The 20,151-nt window shown below is 49.8% G+C and overlaps 1 protein-coding gene across 4 annotated transcripts in view; it reads right to left on the reverse strand.

Annotated features, from left to right (window-relative positions):
• The window catches only part of LOC145337674 (phosphofurin acidic cluster sorting protein 2-like), a 489,510-nt gene that overhangs the window by 191,440 nt on the left and 277,919 nt on the right, over positions 1–20,151 (reverse strand). For 2 of the 4 annotated variants that reach the window (XM_080182492.1, XM_080182494.1), the window contains exon 6: positions 2,165–2,277. In XM_080182492.1, the coding sequence (XP_080038618.1) occupies positions 2,165–2,277 (113 nt within the window). The remainder of the gene's footprint in view (positions 1–2,164; positions 2,278–20,151) is intronic. The other 2 variants (XM_080182493.1, XM_080182495.1) reach the window with 1 other exon arrangement.

A 20,151-nucleotide genomic window follows, 5' to 3' on the forward strand; every position in this document is an offset into this window, starting at 1 on the left:
CCGGGTAAACCCTTACCATTTGATTTGATTTATTCTTGTCACATGTATTAGCATACAGTGAAAAGTATTGTTTCCTGCATGCTTAAGGACAAAGGATACCATACATGGAGAAGGAAATGAGAGAGCGCAGAATGTCGTGTTACAGTCATAGCTAGGCTATAGAGAAAGATCAACTTAATGCAAGATGGGTCCATTCAAAAGTCTGACAACAGCAGGGAAGATGCTGTTCTTGAGTCATAAGAACGTAAGAACATAAGAAATAGGAGCAGGAGTAGGCCATCTAGCCCTTCGAGCCTGCCCCGCCATTCAATAAGATCATGGCTGATCTGAAGTGGATCAGTTCCACTTTCCCGCTTTCTCCCCATAACCCTTAATCCCCTTGCCTATCAGAAACCTATCTACCCGTGACTTAAATATATTTAGCGAGGTAGCCTCCACCACTTCAACGGGCAGAGAATTCCAGAGATTCACCACCCTTTGAGTGAAGAAGTTCCTCCTCAGCTCCATTCTAAACTGCCCCCCCTTATCTTGAGGCTGTGCCCCCTAATCCTGCTGAACTTTCTGAGCGGGAAGAATCTCTCTACCTCTACCCTATCCATCCCTTTCATTATCTTATATGACTTTATAAGATTCCCCCCTCATCCTTCTAAACTCCAACGAGTACAGACCCAGTCTATTCAATCTCTCTTCATAGTCTAATCCCCTTATCTCCGGTATCAGCCTAGTGAACCTCCTCTGCACTCCCTCCAAGGCCAATATATCCTTCTGCAAGTGCGGCGACCAAAACTGCAAACAGTACTCCAGCTGCGGCCTCACCAGTACCCTGTACAGTTGCAGCAAGACCTCCCTGCTTTTATATTCTATTCCCCTTGCTATAAAGGCCAGCATCCCATTCGCCTTCTTGATCACCTGCTGCAACTGCAGACTGGGTTTTTGTGACTCATGCACAAGGACCCCCAGGTCCCTCTGCACCGTAGCATGCTGCAGCTTTTCGTCTTTAAATAGGAATCCCTCCTACTATTATTTCTGCCTAAGTGGATAACATCACACTTGCTAACATTGTACTCCATCTGCCAGGTCCTCGCCCAGTCGCTCAGCCTATCCAGATCCCTCTGCAGACTTTCCACACCCCCCGCACAATTTGCTTTTCCACTCATCTTTGTGTCATCAGCAAATTTCGTCACCCTACGCTCAGCCCCCTCTTCCAGATCATCTATATAAATGGTAAATAGTCGGTTGGTACGTGATCTCAGACATTTGTATCTTTTTCATGACGGAAGAAGGTGGAAGAGAAAATGTTCGTGGTGCATGGCTGCTTTGCAGGAAGTGTAGACAGAGTCAATGGATGGGAGGTTGGTTTGTGTGATGGATTGGGTACATTCGCAACCTCTTGTAGTTTCTTGTGGTCTTGGGCAGAGCAGGAGCCCGTACCAAGCTGTGATACAACTGGAAAGAATGCTTTCTGTGGGGCATCTGTAAAAGTTGGTGAGAGTCGTAGCTGGCATGCAAACGTCCTTAGCCTTCTGAAAAAGTGGTGCGCTTTCTTAACTATAGCATCAGCATGGGAGGGACCAGGACAGGTTGTTGGTGATCTGGACACCTAGAAACCTGAAGCTCTCGACCATTTCCACTTCGTCCCTGTTGATGTATGGTGGCATGTTCTCCTTCACACTTCCTGAAGTCGATGACTATCTCCTTCATTCAGGGAGAGATTATTGTTGCCACACCACATTCTCTGTCTCATAATTGTCTGGGATCTGACCCACCATGGGATTGTCATCAGCAAACCTGAAAAGGAGAATTTGGCCACACAGTCGTAGGTATATAAGGAGTATAGTAGGGGGCTGAGAACACAGCCTTGTGGGGCAGCGGGTGTTGAGGATGATCATGGAGGAGGTGTTGTTGCTTATCTTCACTGATTGTGGTCTGTGAGTTTGGCAGTTCAGGATCCAGTCCCAGAGGGAGGAGCCGAGCCTAGGCCATGGAGTTTGGAAATGAGTTTTGTAGGAAGGAAGGAACTTCTAAGAGAAATTCCGCAGCGGATCTTTGGGATCCTCCCCAGATCTGATGCTGATGTTTTTTGGAACAGGCATTCCTGCTGAGTGTCTGTGCTGAGGAAATGTGATCTGTGTGAGATGGAGTGTAGTGCTGGAATTTTCCCTACCTGACTCGGACCAGCATCATCGCTGCCTTCCTGCTCAGACGAATAGCTGTCGTCTTCTTCCTCAGAGTAATTATCGATATCTGGAGAGCGATCTGCAACACGTTGAAGATTTTCTGAGAACAAGGCAGGAACTGAATAGGTTTTTGATAAGCGAGGGGATTAAGGGTTATGGGGAGAGGGCGGGAGTGTGGAACTGAGCCACGACAGATCAGCCATGATCTCATTGAATGGTGGGGCAGGCTCGAAGGGCTAGTTGGCCTACTCCTGCTCCTATTTCTTATGTTCTTATGAACTGACTTTCTCATCTTGCACCTTTGCAGGATTCCATGCAATACAAGCTCCCTGACTAAGACAGACATTGAAGTATAAAGATAGGAGCAGGAGGAGGCCACTCGGCCCTTTGAGCCTGATCCACCATTCATCATAAGCATGGCTGATCATTAAAGTCTTGATGATCATCCTGCTCCTGCCTTCCCCCAATATCCCTTGATCCCTTTTCCCCTCCAAGAGCTATATCCAACTTCTTCTTGAAAATATATGATGTTTTGGCCATAACTGCTTACTGTGGTGGTGAATTCCACACATTCACCACTCTTTGGGTGAAGAAATGTCTCTTCACCTCCGTCCTAAATGGCCTCAGACTGTGACCCCTGGTTTTAGACTCCCCCACCATCGAGAACATCCCCCCTGCATCTACCCTGTCTAGTGCTGTTAGAATTTTATAAGTCTCTAGCGAATACAATATTAGGCGATTCAATCTCTCTTCACACACTAGTCCCACCATCCCAGGAATCAGTCTGGTAAACCTTTGCTACCCTCCCTTGAGAGCAAGAACATCCTTCCTGAGACAAGCAGACAAAACTGCACACGCTGTTTCCAGTGTGGCCTCACCAAGGCCATGTATAACTACATCAAAACATCCCTATCCCTATACTCAGTCCTCTCACTATGAAGGCCAACATACCAGTTGCTTTCTTTACTGCCTGCTGTACCTGTGCGCTTAATTTCAGCGACTGATGCATGAGGACACCAAAATCTCGCTGCACACTCCCCTCTCCTATTTTGTGGCCAACAAGAAAAAGAAGAAACAGAAGTTCCACGGGATGGAGCTACATTCCATGGTTAACTGAAAAAAGGGTTAAAGCTAGTATCAAACTTGAAGAAAAAACATATAATTGTGCAAAGATGGGTGGAAGGTCAGAAATCTGGACAAAGTTTAAAAAGCAGTAAAGAATTTTTCTCCGGGATGGTATGGTCACACAGTGGTTAGCACTGCTGCTTCACAGCTTCAGGGACCCGGGGTTCGATTCCAGGCTTGAGTCACTGTCTGTGTGGAGTTCGTACATTCTTCTCGTGTCTGCATGTGTTTCCTCCGGGTGCTCCGGTTTTCCTCCCACAGTCCAAAGATGTGTGGGTTAGGTTCATTGGCCATGCTAAAATTGCCACTTAGTGTCCTGAGATGTATAGATTAGAGGGATTAGTGGGTAAATATGTAGGGATATGGGGGTAGGGCCTGGGTGGGATTGTGGTCAGTTTGACTCGATGGGCCAAATGACCTCTTTCTGCACTGTAGGGTTTCTATGATTCTATGAATGGCTAAAAGATAAATAAGGTGGTGAAAACTATTGTATGACAGAAAGAGAGCTAGAAATGCAGAGGTTGAAACTAAGAGTTTCTGTAGACATTTAAATACAAAAAGAGTTAATAAATTCAGCATTGCTCCTATAGAAAGTGAGTCTGGATAATTAATTAGAGAAAACAATGTGGTGCTGGATGAATTGAACTGGTATTTTGCATCAGTCTTCACGAGAGTGATACCAGAACATTCCAGAAATAGCTGCAAATTGGGAAATGGAAGGGAGAGAGGAACACCGGAACATTACAATCAGCAGGGAGGTGACACTGAGAAAACTGTTAGGTCCATGGGCTGACAATCCCAGATGGACTTCATCCTCAGGTATTAGAAACTGGCTAGGGTAATAGTTGATGCGTTGCTTTTAATTTTCCAAAATCCCGAGATTCAGGAAAGGTTCTATCAGACTGGAAAATAAGAAATATAACTCTTTTATTTATAAAGGGAGGGATGCAGAAAGCAGGAAACTACAGGCCAGTTAGTCTAACGCCTATCAGACAGAACATGTTAGAAGCCATTGTTAAAGATGTTATTGTGGGACACTTGGAAAACTTCACGGCAATCAGGCAGAGTCAACATGGTTTTGTGAAAGGGAAATCATGTCTAACCAAGTTATTGGAGTTCTTTGAAACAGTCACAGATAAGTGACACAGTGATTCACACTGCTGTCTCACAGTGCCAGGGACCCGGGGCAGCACGGTGACACAGTGATTCACACTGCTGTCTCACAGTGCCAGGGACCCGGGGCAGCACGGTGACACAGTGATACACACTGCTGTCTCACAGTGCCAGGGACCCGGGGCAGCACGGTGACACAGTGATTCACACTGCTGTCTCACAGTGCCAGGGACCCGGGGCAGCACGGTGACACAGTGATTCACACTGCTGTCGCACAGTGCCAGGGACCCGGGGCAGCACGGTGACACAGTGATACACACTGCTGTCTCACAGTGCCAGGGACCCGGGGCAGCACGGTGACACAGTGATTCACACTGCTGTCTCACAGTGCCAGGGACCCGGGACAGCACGGTGACACAGTGATTCACACTGCTGTCTCACAGCCCCAGGGACCCAGGGCAGCACGGTGACACAGTGACACAGTGATTCACACTGCTGTCTCACAGTGCCAGGGACCCGGGGCAGCACGGTGACACAGTGATTCACACTGCTGTCTCACAGCCCCAGGGACCCAGGGCAGCACGGTGACACAGTGACACAGTGATTCACACTGCTGTCTCACAGCCCCAGGGACCCGGGGCAGCACGGTGACACAGTGATTCACACTGCTGTCTCACAGTGCCAGGAACCCGGGGCAGCACGGTGACACAGTGATTCACACTGCTGTCTCACAGCCCCAGGGACCCGGGGCAGCACGGTGACACAGTGATTCACACTGCTGTCTCACAGTGCCAGGGACCCGGGGCAGCACGGTGACACAGTGATTCACACTGCTGTCTCACAGTGCCAGGGACCCGGGGCAGCACGGTGACACAGTGATTCACACTGCTGTCTCACAGCCCCAGGGACCTGGGGCAGCACGGTGACACAGTGATTCACACTGCTGTCTCACAGTGCCAGGGACCCGGGGCAGCACGGTGACACAGTGATTAGCGCTGCTGTCTCACAGCGCCAGGGACCCGGGGCAGCACGGTGACACAGTGATTCACACTGCTGTCTCACAGCGCCAGGGACCCGGGGCAGCACGGTGACACAGTGATTCACACTGCTGTCTCACAGCCCCAGGGACCCGGGGCAGCACGGTGACACAGTGATTCACACTGCTGTCTCACAGAGCTAGGGACCCGGGGCAGCACGGTGACACAGTGATTCACACTGCTGTCTCACAGCCCCAGGGACCCGGGGCAGCACGGTGACACGGTGATTCACGCTGCTGTCTCACGGTGCCAGGGACCCGGGGCAGCACGGTGACACAGTGATTCACGCTGCTGTCTCACAGCGCCAGGGACCCGGGGCAGCACGGTGACACAGTGATTCACACTGCTGTCTCACGGTGCCAGGGACCCGGGGCAGCACGGTGACACAGTGATTCACACTGCTGTCTCACAGCGCCAGGGACCCGGGGCAGCACGGTGACACAGTGATTCACACTGCTGTCTCACAGCGCCAGGGACCCGGGGCAGCACGGTGACACAGTGATTCACACTGCTGTCTCACAGTGCCAGGAACCCGGGGCAGCACGGTGACACAGTGATTAGCACTGCTGTCTCACAGCCCCAGGGACCCGGGGCAGCACGGTGACACAGTGATTCACACTGCTGTCTCACAGCGCCAGGGACCCGGGGCAGCACGGTGACACAGTGATTCACACTGCTGTCTCACAGTGCCAGGGACCCGGGGCAGCACGGTGACACAGTGATTCACACTGCTGTCTCACAGCCCCAGGGACCCGGGGCAGCACGGTGACACAGTGATTAGCACTGCTGTCTCACAGCCCCAGGGACCCGGGGCAGCACGGTGACACAGTGATTCACACTGCTGTCTCACAGCACCAGGGACCCGGGCAGCATGGTGACACAGTGATTCATGCAGCTGTCTCATAGTGCCAGGGACTCGGGGCAGCACGGTGACTCAGTGATTCACACTGCTGTCTCACAGTGCCAGGGACCCGGGACAGCACGGTGACATAGTGATTCACACTGCTGTCTCACAGTGCCAGGGACCTGGGGCAGCACGGTGACACAGTGATTCACACTGCTGTCTCACAGTGCCAGGGACCCGGGGCAGCACGGTGACACAGTGATTAGCACTGCTGTCTCACAGTGCCAGGGACCCGGGGCAGCACGGTGACACAGTGATTCACACTGCTGTCTCACAGTGCCAGGGACCCGGGGCAGCACGGTGACACAGTGATTAGCACTGCTGTCTCACAGTGCCAGGGACCCGGGGCAGCACGGTGACACAGTGATTCACACTGCTGTCTCACAGCGCCAGGGACCCGGGGCAGCACGGTGACACAGTGATTAGCACTGCTGTCTCACAGTGCCAGGGACCCGGGGCAGCACGGTGACACAGTGATTCACACTGCTGTCTCACAGTGCCAGGGACCCGGGGCAGCACGGTGACACAGTGATTCACACTGCTGTCTCACAGTGCCAGGGACCCGGGGCAGCACAGTGACACAGTGATTCACACTGCTGTCTCACAGTGCCAGGGACCCAGGGCTGCACGGTGCATAGTGATTCACGCTGCTGTCTCACAGTGCCAGGGACCCGGGGCAGCACGGTGACACAGTGATTCACACTGCTGTCTCACAGTGCCAGGGACCCGGGGCAGCACGGTGACACAATGATTCACACTGCTGTCTCACAGTGCCAGGGACCCAGGGCTGCACGGTGCATAGTGATTCACGCTGCTGTCTCACAGTGCCAGGGACCCGGGGCAGCACGGTGACACAGTGATTCATACTGCAGTCTCACAGTGCCAGGGACCCGGGGCAGCACGGTGACACAGTGATTCACACTGCTGTCTCACAGCCCCAGGGACCCGGGGCAGCACGGTGACACAGTGATTAGCACTGCTGTCTCACAGCCCCAGGGACCCAGGGCAGCACGGTGATACAATGGTTAGCGCTGCTGTCTCACAGCACCAGGGACCCGGGGCAGCACGGTGACACAGTGATTAGCACTGCTGTCTCACAGTGCCAGGGACCCGGGGCAGCACGGTGACACAGTGATTCACACTGCTGTCTCACAGTGCCAGGGACCCGGGGCAGCACGGTGACACAGTGATTCACACTGCTGTCTCACAGTGCCAGGGACCCGGGGCAGCACAGTGACACAGTGATTCACACTGCTGTCTCACAGTGCCAGGGACCCGGGGCAGCACGGTGACACAGTGATTCACACTGCTGTCTCACAGTGCCAGGGACCCAGGGCTGCACGGTGCATAGTGATTCACGCTGCTGTCTCACAGTGCCAGGGACCCGGGGCAGCACGGTGACACAGTGATTCATACTGCTGTCTCACAGTGCCAGGGACCCGGGGCAGCACGGTGACACAGTGATTCACACTGCTGTCTCACAGTGCCAGGGACCCGGGGCAGCACGGTGACACAGTGATTCACACTGCTGTCTCACAGCGCCAGGGACCCGGGGCAGCACGGTGACACAGTGATTCACACTGCTGTCTCACAGCGCCAGGGACCCGGGGCAGCACGGTGACACAGTGGTTAGCACTGCTGCCTCACAGCGCAAGGAACCCGGGTTCAATTCCAGCCTTGGGTCACTGTGTGGAGTTTGCAAGTTCTCCTCGTGTCTGTATGGGTTTCCCCTGGTCCTCCTGTTTCCTCCCACAGTCCAAAGATGTGCCAGTTCAGTGGATTAGCCATGGTAAATGCATGGGGTTGTGGTGATTGGGTGATAGTGGGGAGGCTTGGGTAAGAAGACACTGCCAACTCAATGGGCTGAATGGCCTCCTTCTGCACTGTCGCGATTCTATGTTTCTGTAAAGGGAAACCAGTGAATGTACCTTACTTAGATTTCCAGACGACAATTAATAAAGTGCCAAATCAAAGGTATTGTGGAAAAGGTATTGTGGTGTTGGGGGTTACATATTACAGTCATAGAGTTACAGATGTTTACAGCAGGGAAACAGGCCCTTTGGTCCAACTTGCCCATGCCGCCCTTATTTTTTCAAAAGCCCTCAGCTAATTCCAATTTCCCGCATTTGGTCCATATCTCTCTATACCCATAGTACCCGTGTAGCTATCCAAATGTTTTTTAATAGATAAAATTGTACCCACCTCTACTACTGCCTCTGGCAGCTTGTTCCAGACATTCACCACCCTCTGGGTGTACAAATTGCCTCTCTGGATACTTTTGTATCTCTCCCCTCTCACCTTAAACCTATACCCTCTAGTTTTAGACTCCCCTACCTTTGAGAAAAGATATTGAATATCTTTTCTACGCCCCTCATTATTTTATAGACCTCTATGAGGTCACCCCTCAACCTCCAATGCTCCAGAGAAAAAAGTCCCAGTCTGTTCAGCCTCTCCTTATAACTCAATCCATCAAGTTCCAGTAGCATCCTAGTAAATCTTTTCTGCACTCTTTCTAGTTTAATAATATCTTTTCTATAATACGGTGAATATTGGCATATTGGCACGGATTGAAGATTGGTCAGCTAACAGGAAACACAGAGTAAGCATAAATGGGTCACTTTCTGGTTGGTGGGATGTGCCGAGTGGTGTGTCACAGGGATCAGTCCTGAAACCTCAACTTTTTACATTTTATATAAATAACTTGGATGAAAAGGGATTGGTTTAGGTTAGTGGGTCATTGTTTTTTTTTAACTGGTCGGCGCAACATCGTGGGCCGAAGGGCCTGTTCTGCGCTGTAATGTTCTATGTTCTATGAAAGGACTAAATATACGGTTGTGAAATTTGCCGATTACGAAAGATCATTGGAGAAGTGTTGTGAAGAGAGTATAAAGAGCTTACATAGGGAAATAGATCAGTTTGGTGAGTGAGCAAAGATCTAGCAACAGGAGAATAAATGGGGGAAAATGTGAAATTGTCAGTTTTGGTCGGATAGAACAAAAAGAAACATAACTGGTGACAGATTGCAGAACTCTGAGATACAGAGGGATCTGGGTATCCTAGTGCATGGAAATGGAGAGGATGTTAATCACTCACTCACCATGTGGGTGCCGGGAGAATCACTCACTCACCGTGTGATGATCTGGAAGAGGGGGCTGAACGTAGGATAACGAAATTTGCTGATGACACAAAGATGAGTGGAAAAGCAAATTGTGCGGAGGGTGTGGAAAGTCTGCAGAGGGATCTGGATAGGCTGAGCGACTGGGCGAGGACCTGGCAGATGGAGTACAATGTTAGCAAGTGTGATGTTATCCACTTTGGCAGGAATAATAGTAGGAGGGATCACTATTTAAAGGGTGAAAAGCTGCAGCATGCTACGGTGCAGAGGGACCTGGGGGTCCTTGTGCTTGAGTCACAAAAACCCAGTCTGCAGTTGCAGCAGGTGATCAAGAATGGGATGCTGGCCTTCATAGCGAGGGGGATAGAATATAAAAGCAGGGAGATCTTGCTGCAACTGTACAAGGCACTGGTGAGGCCACAGCTGGAGTACTGTGTGCAGTTTTGGTCGTTGCACTTGCGCAAGGATATTTTGGCCTTGGAGGGAGTGCAGAGGAGGTTCACTAGGCCGATATCGGAAATGAGGGGGTTGGACTATGAAGAGAGGCTAAATAGACTGGGTCTGTACTCGTTGGAGTTTAGAAGGATGAGGGGGGATCTTATAGAGACGTATAAGATAATGAAAAGGATGGGTAGGGTAGTGGTATAGAGATTCTTCCCGCTCAGAAAGGACAGCAGGACTAGAGGGCACAGCCTCAAGATAAAGGGGGGGGTGCAGTTTAGAACGGAGTTGAGGAGGAACTTCTTCACTCAAAGGGTGGTGAATCTCTGGAATTCGCTGCCCGCTGAAGTGGTGGAGGCTACCTCGCTAAATATATTTAAGTCACGGGCAGATAGGTTTATGATAGACAAAGGAATTAAGGGTTATGGGGAGAAGGCGGGAATGTGGAACTGATCCACTTCAGATCAGCCATGATCTTATTGAATGGCGGGGCAGGCTCGAAGGGCTAGATGGCCTACTCCTGCTCCTATTTCTTATGTTCTTATGGGTGCCAGGAGAATCACTCACTCAACATGTGGGCGCCGGGAGAATCACTCACTCACCGTGTGGGTGCCGGGAGAATCACTCACCGTGTGGGTGCCGGGAGAATCACTCACTGTGTGGGTGCCGGGAGAATCACTCACCGTGTGGGTGCCGGGAGTTTCACTCACCGTGTGGGTGCCGGGAGTTTCACTCACCGTGTGGGTGCCGGAGAATCACTCACCGTGTGGGTGCCGGGAGTTTCACTCACCGTGTGGGTGCCGGGAGTTTCACTCACCGTGTGGGTGCCGGGAGAATCACTCACCGTGTGGGTGCCGGGAGTATCACTCACCGTGTCGGGCAGGGATCTATTCCGATGCACATGGATCCTTTTCAAATTGGCAAGCAGTAACTGGTGGGGGTGCCACTGGGATCAGTGGCGGGACCTCAGCTATTCACAAAATGTAACATCTCAAAGTTTGTAGATGATACTAAGTTGGGTGGGGGGGGGGATGAACTGTGACAAGGATGCAGAGATCCTTCAGAATGATCTGGACAGGTTGGGTGAGTGGGTAAATCAATGGCAGATGCAGTATAATTTGGATAAATGTGAGGTTATTCACTTTGGAAGCAAAAACAAGGCGGCAGATTAATACCTGAGTGAGTGTAAATTGGGAGAGGGGAGTGTGCAGAGGGACCTGGTGTCCTTGTGCACCAGACACTGAAGGTGAGCAGGCAGGTGCAGCAGGCGGTAAAGAAGGGAAATGATATGTTGGCCTTCATTGCGAGAGGTTTCGAGTACAGGAGCCGGGATGTGTTGTTGCAATATAGGGCCTTGGTGAGGCCACACCTAGAGTATTGTGTGCAGTTTTGGTCACCTTTTCTGAGGAAGGATGATCTCGCTCTTGAGGGAGTGCAGCAAAGGGTTTACCAGGCTGATTTACCAGGGTGTCGAAATTTGCTGATGACACCAAGATTGGGGGAAAGGCAAATTGTGTGGAGGGTGTGGAGAGTCTGCAGAAGGATCTAGATAGGCTGGGCGAATGGGCCAGGAAATGGCAAATGGAATTTAATGTTGGCAAGTGTGAGGTGGTCCACTTTGGTAGGAAGAATGGTAGGAAGGACTATTACTTACGTGGCGAAAAACTGCAGCAGGCGACGGTGCAGAGGGACCTCGGGGTCCTTGTGCATGAGTCGCAAAAACCCAGCCTGCAGGTGCAGCAGGTGGTCAGGAAGGCGAATGGGATGCTGGCCTTCATAGCGAGGGGGATTGAATATAAAAGTAGGGAGGTCTTGCTGCAGCTGTATAGGGCATTGGTGAGGCCGCAGCTGGAGTACTGTGTGCAGTTTTGGGCGCCGCACCTGCGCAAGGATATTTTGGCCTTGGAGGGAGTGCAGAGGAGGTTTACTAGGCTGATACCGGAGTTGAGGGGGTTGAGCTATGAGGAGAGGCTGAATAAACTAGGCTTGTACTCGTTAGAGTTTAGAAGAATGAGGGGAGATCTCATTGAGACGTATAAGATGATGAATGGGATGGATAGGATAGAGGTGGAAAGACTCTTCCCGCTCAAAAAAGACAGTAGGACTAGGGGGCACAGCCTCAAGATAAAGGGGGGGCGGTTCAGAACGGAGTTGAGGAGGAACTTCTTCACTCAAAGGGTGGTGAATCTCTGGAATTCTCTGCCCGTTGAAGTGGTGGAGGCTGCCTCGCTAAATATTTTTAAGAAGCGGGTTGATGGGTTTTTGATAAGAGAGGGGATTAAGGGTTATGGGGAGAGGGCGGGAAAGTGGAACTGAGCCACGACAGATCAGCCATGATCTTATTGAATGGCGGGGCAGGCTCGAAGGGCCAGATGGCCTACTCCTGCTCCTATTTCTTATGTTCTTATGTTCTTATGTTCTTATTCCAGGGATTGCGGGACTGTTATACGAGGGAAGACTGACTAGGTTAGGATTGTTTTCACAGAAGTTCAGGTGAACGAAAGGGGATCTCATAGAGATTTATAAAATTCTAACAGGACTAGACAGGACTAGATGCAGGGAGGATGTTCCCGATGGTGGGGGAGTCCAGAACCAGGGGTCACAGTCTGAGGATTCAGGATAGACCATTTACATAAGAATATAAGAACTAGGAGCAGGAGTCGGCCATCTGGCCCCTCGAGCCCTCGATTCAGTAAGATCATGGCTGATCTTTTTGTGGACTCAGCTCCACTTATCTCTGGAATTCGCTGCCCGTTGAAGTGGTGGAGGCTACCTCGCTCAATATTTTTAAGACGCGGGTTGATGGGTTTTTGATAAGAGAGGGGATTAAGGGTTATGGGGAGAGGGCAGGAATGTGGAACTGAGCCACGACAGATCAGCCATGATCTTATTGAATGGTGGGGCAGGCTCGAAGGGCTAGATGGCCTACTCCTGCTCCTATTTCTTATGTTCTTATTATGTTTACCTGCCCGCTCACCATAACCCTTAATTCCTTTACTGTTCAAAAATTTATAGAACATAGAACACTACAGCACAAACAGGCCCTTCGGCCCACGAGTTGCGCCGATCACATCAACACCTACCAATCTATAGACCTATCTATAACCCCCAATCCCATAAAACCCCATATACTCATCCAGAAGTCTTCTAAAAGACCCCAGCGAGTTCGCCTCCACCACCACTGACGGCAGCCGATTCCATTCACTCACCACCCTCTGAGTGAAAAACTTACCCCTAACATCACTTCTGTACTTTCCTCCCCGCACCTTAAATCTGTGTCCTCTCGTAGCGACCATTTCAACCCGGGGAAATAGCCTCTGAGAATCCACCCTATCTATTCCTCTCAACATTTTATAAACTTCTATCAGGTCGCCTCTCAACCTTCGTCTCTCCAGGGAAAAGAGACCCAGCTCCCTCAACCTTACTTCATAAGGCATGCCTCCCAGTCCAGGCAACATCCTTGTAAATCTCCTCTGTACCCTTTCAATAGCTTCTACGTCTTTCCTATAGTGAGGCAACCAGAACTGCGCACAGTACTCCAAGTGAGGCCTGACTAGGGTCTTATAAAGTTGCAGCATTACCTCCCGACTCCTAAACTCAATCCCTCGATTAATGAAGGCCAGTACACCATACGCCTTCTTGACCACCTCTTCCACCTGCGAGACCGATTTAAGAGTCCTGTTTTCCCGGACCCCAAGATCTTTCTGCTCTTCAACACTACTAAGACTCCTGCCCTTGATAGTGTACTCGTTCATCCCGTTGGTTCTGCCAAAATGGACGACTACGCATTTATCCGCGTTGAAGTCCATCTGCCACTTCTCCGCCCAGTCCTGCATCCTATTTATGTCCTGCTGCAACTTTTGACATCCTTCCAGACCATCCACAACACCACCGACCTTCGTGTCATCAGCGAACTTACTTACCCATCCCTCCATTTCCTCATCCAGGTCATTTATGAAAATGACAAACAGCAAGGGTCCTAGAACAGATCCCTGGGGCACTCCACTGGTGACTGACCTCCATTCAGAAAAAGACCCATCCACAACCACTCTCTGCCTTCTGCAGGCAAGCCAGTTCTGGATCCACAAGGCCAAAGGCCCTTGGATCCCATGCCCTCTCACCTTCTCAAGAAGTCTTGCATGGGGGACCTTATCAAACGCCTTGCTGAAGTCCATGTACACCACGTCCACGGCACTTCCTTCGTCAATGTGTTCAGTCACATTATCGAAGAACTCAACTAGGCTCGTAAGGCACGACCTGCCCTTGACAAATCCATGCTGACTATTCCTGATCATGTCAAACCTCGCCAAATGCTCGTAAATCTTGTCCCTCAGAAGCCTCTCCATCAGCTTACCAACCACTGAGGTCAGACTCACTGGTCGGTAATTTCCCGGGCTATCTCTGTTCCCTTTCTTGAAAATAGGGACTACATCCGCAATCCTCCAATCTTCCGGAACCTCTCCCGTCTCCATTGACGACGCAAAGATCATCGCCAGGGGCTCTGCAATCACTTCCCTCGCCTCCCACAGTATCCTGGGGTATATCCCATCTGGTCCCGTCAACTTATCTATCTTGATAGAATTCAAAAATTCTAACACATCCTCCACCTTAATATCCACAAACTCAATCTTTTCCATCTGCTGCAAATCCGTAGCAAAATCTCCCAGATCAGCTTCCACCGTAAAGTACTCATTAAGCACCTCTGCCATTTCTTCTGGTTCTACACAGACCTTTCCCCCTTCACCTTTTATAGGTCCTATCCCTTCTCTTCTCATCCTTTTACCTTTCACATATTTATAGAAGGCCTTGGGATTCTCCTTAATCTTACCCACCAAGGTCTTCTCATGACCCCTTCTGGCTCTCCTATTTTCCCTTTTAAGCTCCTTTCTACAGTCCTTGTACTCCTCAAGATCCTTAACCTCTCCTAGTTCCCTGAACCTTTTGTACACTTTCCCTTTCCTCCTGACTAGGTTCAACACAGCCTTCGTGCACAACGGTTCCCGCGACCTACCAAAACCCCCTTGTCTCATCGGAACGTTGTCACGCATAGCTCCAGACAAACATTCCTTGAATATCCGCCACCTTCCTTCGGTACTTTTCCCTAAGAACGCCTCCTTCCAGTTTATTTGTCCAAGTAACTTCCTGACTTCTTCGTATCTCCCCTTACCCCAGACAAACACCTTCCTAGCCTGCCTGATCCTATCTCATTCCAATGCAATTGTGAAGGAGATAGAATTATGGTCACCATTCCCAAGATGCTCTCCTACCGAGAGATCCATCACCTGCCCTGGTTCATTCGCCAGTACCAGGTCAAGTACAGCCTCTCCCCTCGTGGGCTTATCCACATACTGCGTCAGGAAACCTTCGTGAACACACCTAACAAACTCCTCCCCATCCAAACCCCTTACCCTAGGGATATTCCAGTCGATGTTTGGGAAACTGAAGTCTCCCATCACGACAACTCTGTTATTAATACATCTCTCCAGAATCTGTTTCCCTATCTGCACTTCAACTTCCCTGTCACTATTTATCTATTCTTGCCTTAAAAACATTCAATGAGGTAGCCTCAACTGCTTCACTGGGCAGGGAATTCCACAGATTCACAACCCTTTGTGTGAAGAAATTCCTCCTCAACTCAGTCCTAAATCCGCTCCCCCTTATTTTGAGGCCATGCCCCCTAGTTCTAGTTCCACCCGCCAGTGGAAACAACTTCCCTGCTTCTATCTTATCTATTCTCATCATAATCTTATATGTTTCTATAAGAAACCCCTTCATTCTTCTGAATTCCAATGAGTATAGCCCCAGTCTACTCAGTCTCTCCTCATAAGCCAACCCTCTCAACTCCGGAATCAACCTACTGAATCTCCTCTGCATCCCCTCCAGTGTCAGTATATCCTTTCTCAAGTAAGGAGACCAAAACTGTACACAGTAACTCCAGGTGTAAGATGATGAATGGAAGGAGCATGAAAAGCTTGGAGGAGTATGAAAAGCTTGGAATGGAATTAAAAAGTAGAACCGACAAGGTGGTTATCTCTGGGCTACTGCCTGAACCGTGTGCAGATGGGCGTAGGGTTGACAGGATTAAGGAAGTGAATGGGTGGCTCAGGGATTGGTGTGGGAGGAATGGGTTTGAATTTATGGGACATTGGCACCAGTATTGGGGTAGGTGGGACCTGTTCGGGAGGGATGGGGTTGGTCTGAACCGTGCTGGGACCAGAGTGCTGGCGAATCGAGTAAAGAGGACTGTAGACAGGGCTTTAAACTAATTATGGGGGGGGAGGGTGTGAGGGTGGGTGACCTTACAAGGTCTAAAGTTAAGGAGAGTGTACATGTAAGGGAAGAGGCCGAGGATGTCCCAATAATAGAGGGAGTAGGGGGCGTGAGTATAGTTGGTGGCGTTGCGGCAAATAGGGTCCAGGTGAAGGCTGGGATGAAAGCACTTTATCTGAATGCACGAAGCATTCGGAATAAAGTGGATGAGCTGATGGTGCAGATCGACACAAATGGATACGATCTGGTGGCCATTACAGAGACGTGGCTGCAGGGTGACAGGGACTGGGAGCTGAATGTACAGGGCTATCAAGTGTTTAGGAAGGATAGACAGGAGGGAAAAGGGGGGGTGCGTAGCTCTGCTGATTAAGGATAGCATCACGGTGGTAGCAAGGGATGATATTGGAGCCAAGGAGCAGAGGGTGGAATCGTTGTGGGTGGAGATTAGGAACAGCAAAGGGAGGAAGACACTGGTGGGTGTAGTCTATAGGCCCCCGAATAATGATCTGGAGATGGGGCGGGCTGTTAACGCGCAAATAAGTGCGGCGTGCAGGAATGGGACGGCCGTAGTTATGGGGGATTTCAATCTGCATATTGATTGGTCGACCCATGTTGGACGTGGGGGGCTCGAGGAAGAGTTCTTGGAATGCTGCCGGGATAGTTTCCTCGAACAGTGTGTGTTGGAGCCGACGAGGGAGCGAGCTATCTTGGATCTGGTGCTATGTAATGAAGCGGGTAGAATTAGGCACCTTGTGGTGAAGGATCCTCTTGGGGAGAGTGATCATTGTATGGTGGAGTTTCTGGTGCAGATGGAGGAGGAGAAAGTGGGTTCCCGGACACGCGTCCTTTGTTTGAATAGAGGGAAATACGGTAGGATGAGAGAAGAATTGGCGAATGTGGACTGGGAGAGCGCGTTGGAGGGAGGGTCTGTTAAGGAGCAGTGGAGGATCTTTAAGGAGATCTTTCTTGGTGCTCAACAGAAATTTATTCCGATGGTCAAAAAGGATAGTAAGAGGAGAGGTAATAAGCCGTGGATGACGAAGGAGGTGAAGGAAAGTGTTAAACTAAAAGCGGAGGAATTTAGAGTAGCTAAGAGTAGTGGGCGAGAAGAGGATTGGGAGAGGTTTAAATGTCAACAAAGATTGACAAAGAAGTTGATAAGGAAGGGTAGGAGAAACTATGAAGCTGGGCTAGCGCTTAATATAAAAAAGGATAGCAAGAGTTTTTATAAATATATAAAAAGGAAGAGGCTGGCTAGGGTGAATGTTGGTCCTTTAGAGGATGAGAAAGGGGACCTAGTGGTAGGGGATGGGGATATGGCTAAGGTATTGAATAACTTTTTTGTTTCTGTCTTCACGGAGGAGGACGTGAATAATTTGCTGGGTGTTAGCGATAGAAAGGTGGTAGGACTGGAGGGTCTTAATGACATTACTGTTACTAGAAAAGCGGTGCTCGACAGACTAGAGGGGCTGATTGTGGACAAGTCCCCAGAACCGGATGGAATGCATCCGAGGGTTCTGAAAGAAATGGCGGAGGTGATAGTGGATGCCTTGGTGGTTATTTTCCAAACGTCGCTGGATTCCGGGGAAGTGCCGGATGATTGGAAAACGGCTAATGTTACGCCGTTGTTTAAGAAGGGTGCCAGGCAAAAGGCGGGGAATTATAGGCCAGTTAGTTTAACATCTGTGGTAGGTAAAATGTTAGAATCTGTCATTAAGGAGGAAATTGCGAGGCATCTTGAAGGGAATTGCTTGATAGAGCAGATGCAGCACGGTTTCATTAAAGGGAAGTCGTGTCTGACAAATTTACTGGAGTTCTATGAGGATGTGTCTAGGGCGTTGGATAGAGGAGAGCCGGTGGATGTGGTCTTTCTAGATTTTCAGAAAGCGTTTGACAAAGTGCCTCACAAGAGGTTATTGCAGAAGGTCGAGGGACATGGAGTTGGGGGTAGGGTGTTAGCGTGGATAGAGGATTGGTTGTCAAATAGGAGGCAGAGAGTGGGGGTCAACGGGTGCTATTCGGATTGGAGGATGGTGACTAGTGGAGTGCCCCAGGGGTCGGTGCTGGGACCTCAGCTTTTTACCATTTATATAGATGATCTGGAGGAGGGAACCGAGTGTAGAGTGTCGAAATTTGCTGATGACACCAAGATTGGGGGAACGGTAAATTGTGCGGAGGGTGTGGAGAGTCTGCAGAAGGATCTAGATAGGCTGGGCGAATGGGCCAGGAACTGGCAAATGGAATTTAATGTTGGCAAGTGTGAGGTGGTCCACTTTGGTAGGAAAAATGGTAGGAAGGACTATTACTTACGAGGCGAAAAACTGCAGCAGGCGACAGTGCAGAGGGACCTTGGGGTCCTTGTGCATGAGTCGCAAAAACCCAGCTTGCAGGTGCAGCAGGTGGTCAGGAAGGCGAATGGGATGCTGGGCTTCATAGCGAAGGGGATTGAATATAAAAGTAGGGAGGTCTTGCTGCAGCTGTATAGGGCATTGGTGAGGCCGCAGCTGGAGTACTGTGTGCAGTTTTGGGCGCCGCACCTGCACAAAGATATTTTGGCCTTGGAGGGAGTGCAGAGGAGGTTTACTAGGCTGATACCGGAGTTGAGGGGGTTGAGCTATGAGGAGAGGCTGAATAAACTGGGCTTGTACTCGTTAGAGTTTAGAAGAATGAGGGGAGATCTCATTGAGACGTATAAGATGGTGAATGGGATGGATAAGATAGAGGTGGAAAGACTCTTCCCGCTCAAAAAAGACAATAGGACTAGGGGGCACAGCCTCAAGATAAAAGGGGGGCGGTTTAGAACGGAGTTGAGGAGGAACTTCTTCACTCAAAGAGTGGTGAATCTCTGGAATTCTCTGCCCGTTGAAGTGGTGGAGGCTGCCTCGCTAAATATTTTTAAGACGCGGGTTGATGGGTTTTTGATAGGAGAGGGGATTAAGGGTTATGGGGAGAGGGCGGGAAAGTGGAACTGAGCAGCGACAGATCAGCCATGATCTTACTGAATGGCGGGGCAGGCTCGAAGGGCTGGATGGCCTACTCCTGCTCCTATTTCTTATGTTCTTATGTGTGGCCCCTTCAGCATCTTCTACAGCTGCAACATAACCTCACTGTTTTTAAACTCCATCCCTCTAGCAATGAAGGACAAAATTCCATTTGCCTTCTTAATTACCTGCTGTACCTACAAACCAACTCCTTGAGATTCCTGCACAAGGACACCCAGGTCCCTCTGCACAGCAGCATGCTGCAATTTTTTACCATTTAAATAATAGTCCATTTTGCTGTTATTCCTACAAAAATGGATGATCTGACATTTACCAACATTATACTCCATCTGCCAGACCCTCGCCCACTCACTTAGACTATCTCTCTTCCTTTGCAGACTTTCTGCATCCTCTGCACACTTTGCTCTGCCACTCATCTGAGTGTCATCTGTGAATTTTGACACAAAACCTCGGTCCCCAACTCTAAACCATCTATGTAAATCGTAAACAATTGCTGTCCCAACACTGATCCCTAAGGCACACCATCAGTCACTGATCGCCAACCAGAAAAACACCCATTTACCCCCACTCTTTGCTTTTTATCAGTTACCCAATCCTCTATCCAAGCTAATATATTACCCGTAACACTGTGCACCTTTATCTTACGTAGCAGTCTTTGGTGTGGCACCTTATCAAATGCCTTCTGGAAATCCAGATACACCACATCCACAGGTTCCCCGTTGTCCACTGTACATGTAATGTCCTCAAAGAATTCCACCAAATTAATCAGACATGATCTTCCCTTAATGAACCCATGCTGCGTCTTACCAATGGGACAATTTATATCCAGATGTCTCACTTTTTCTTCCTTGATGATAGATTCAAGCATTTTCTCTATAGAAGTTAAGCTATCCAGCCTATAGTTACCTGCCTTTTGTCTACCTCCATTTTTAAACAGTGGTGTCATATGTGCTGTTTTCCAATCTGC

This window comes from Carcharhinus amblyrhynchos, unplaced genomic scaffold (genome assembly GCF_965287045.1).
Source record: "Carcharhinus amblyrhynchos unplaced genomic scaffold, sCarAmb.v2.hapA scaffold_58, whole genome shotgun sequence".
NCBI lineage: Eukaryota > Metazoa > Chordata > Chondrichthyes > Carcharhiniformes > Carcharhinidae > Carcharhinus > Carcharhinus amblyrhynchos.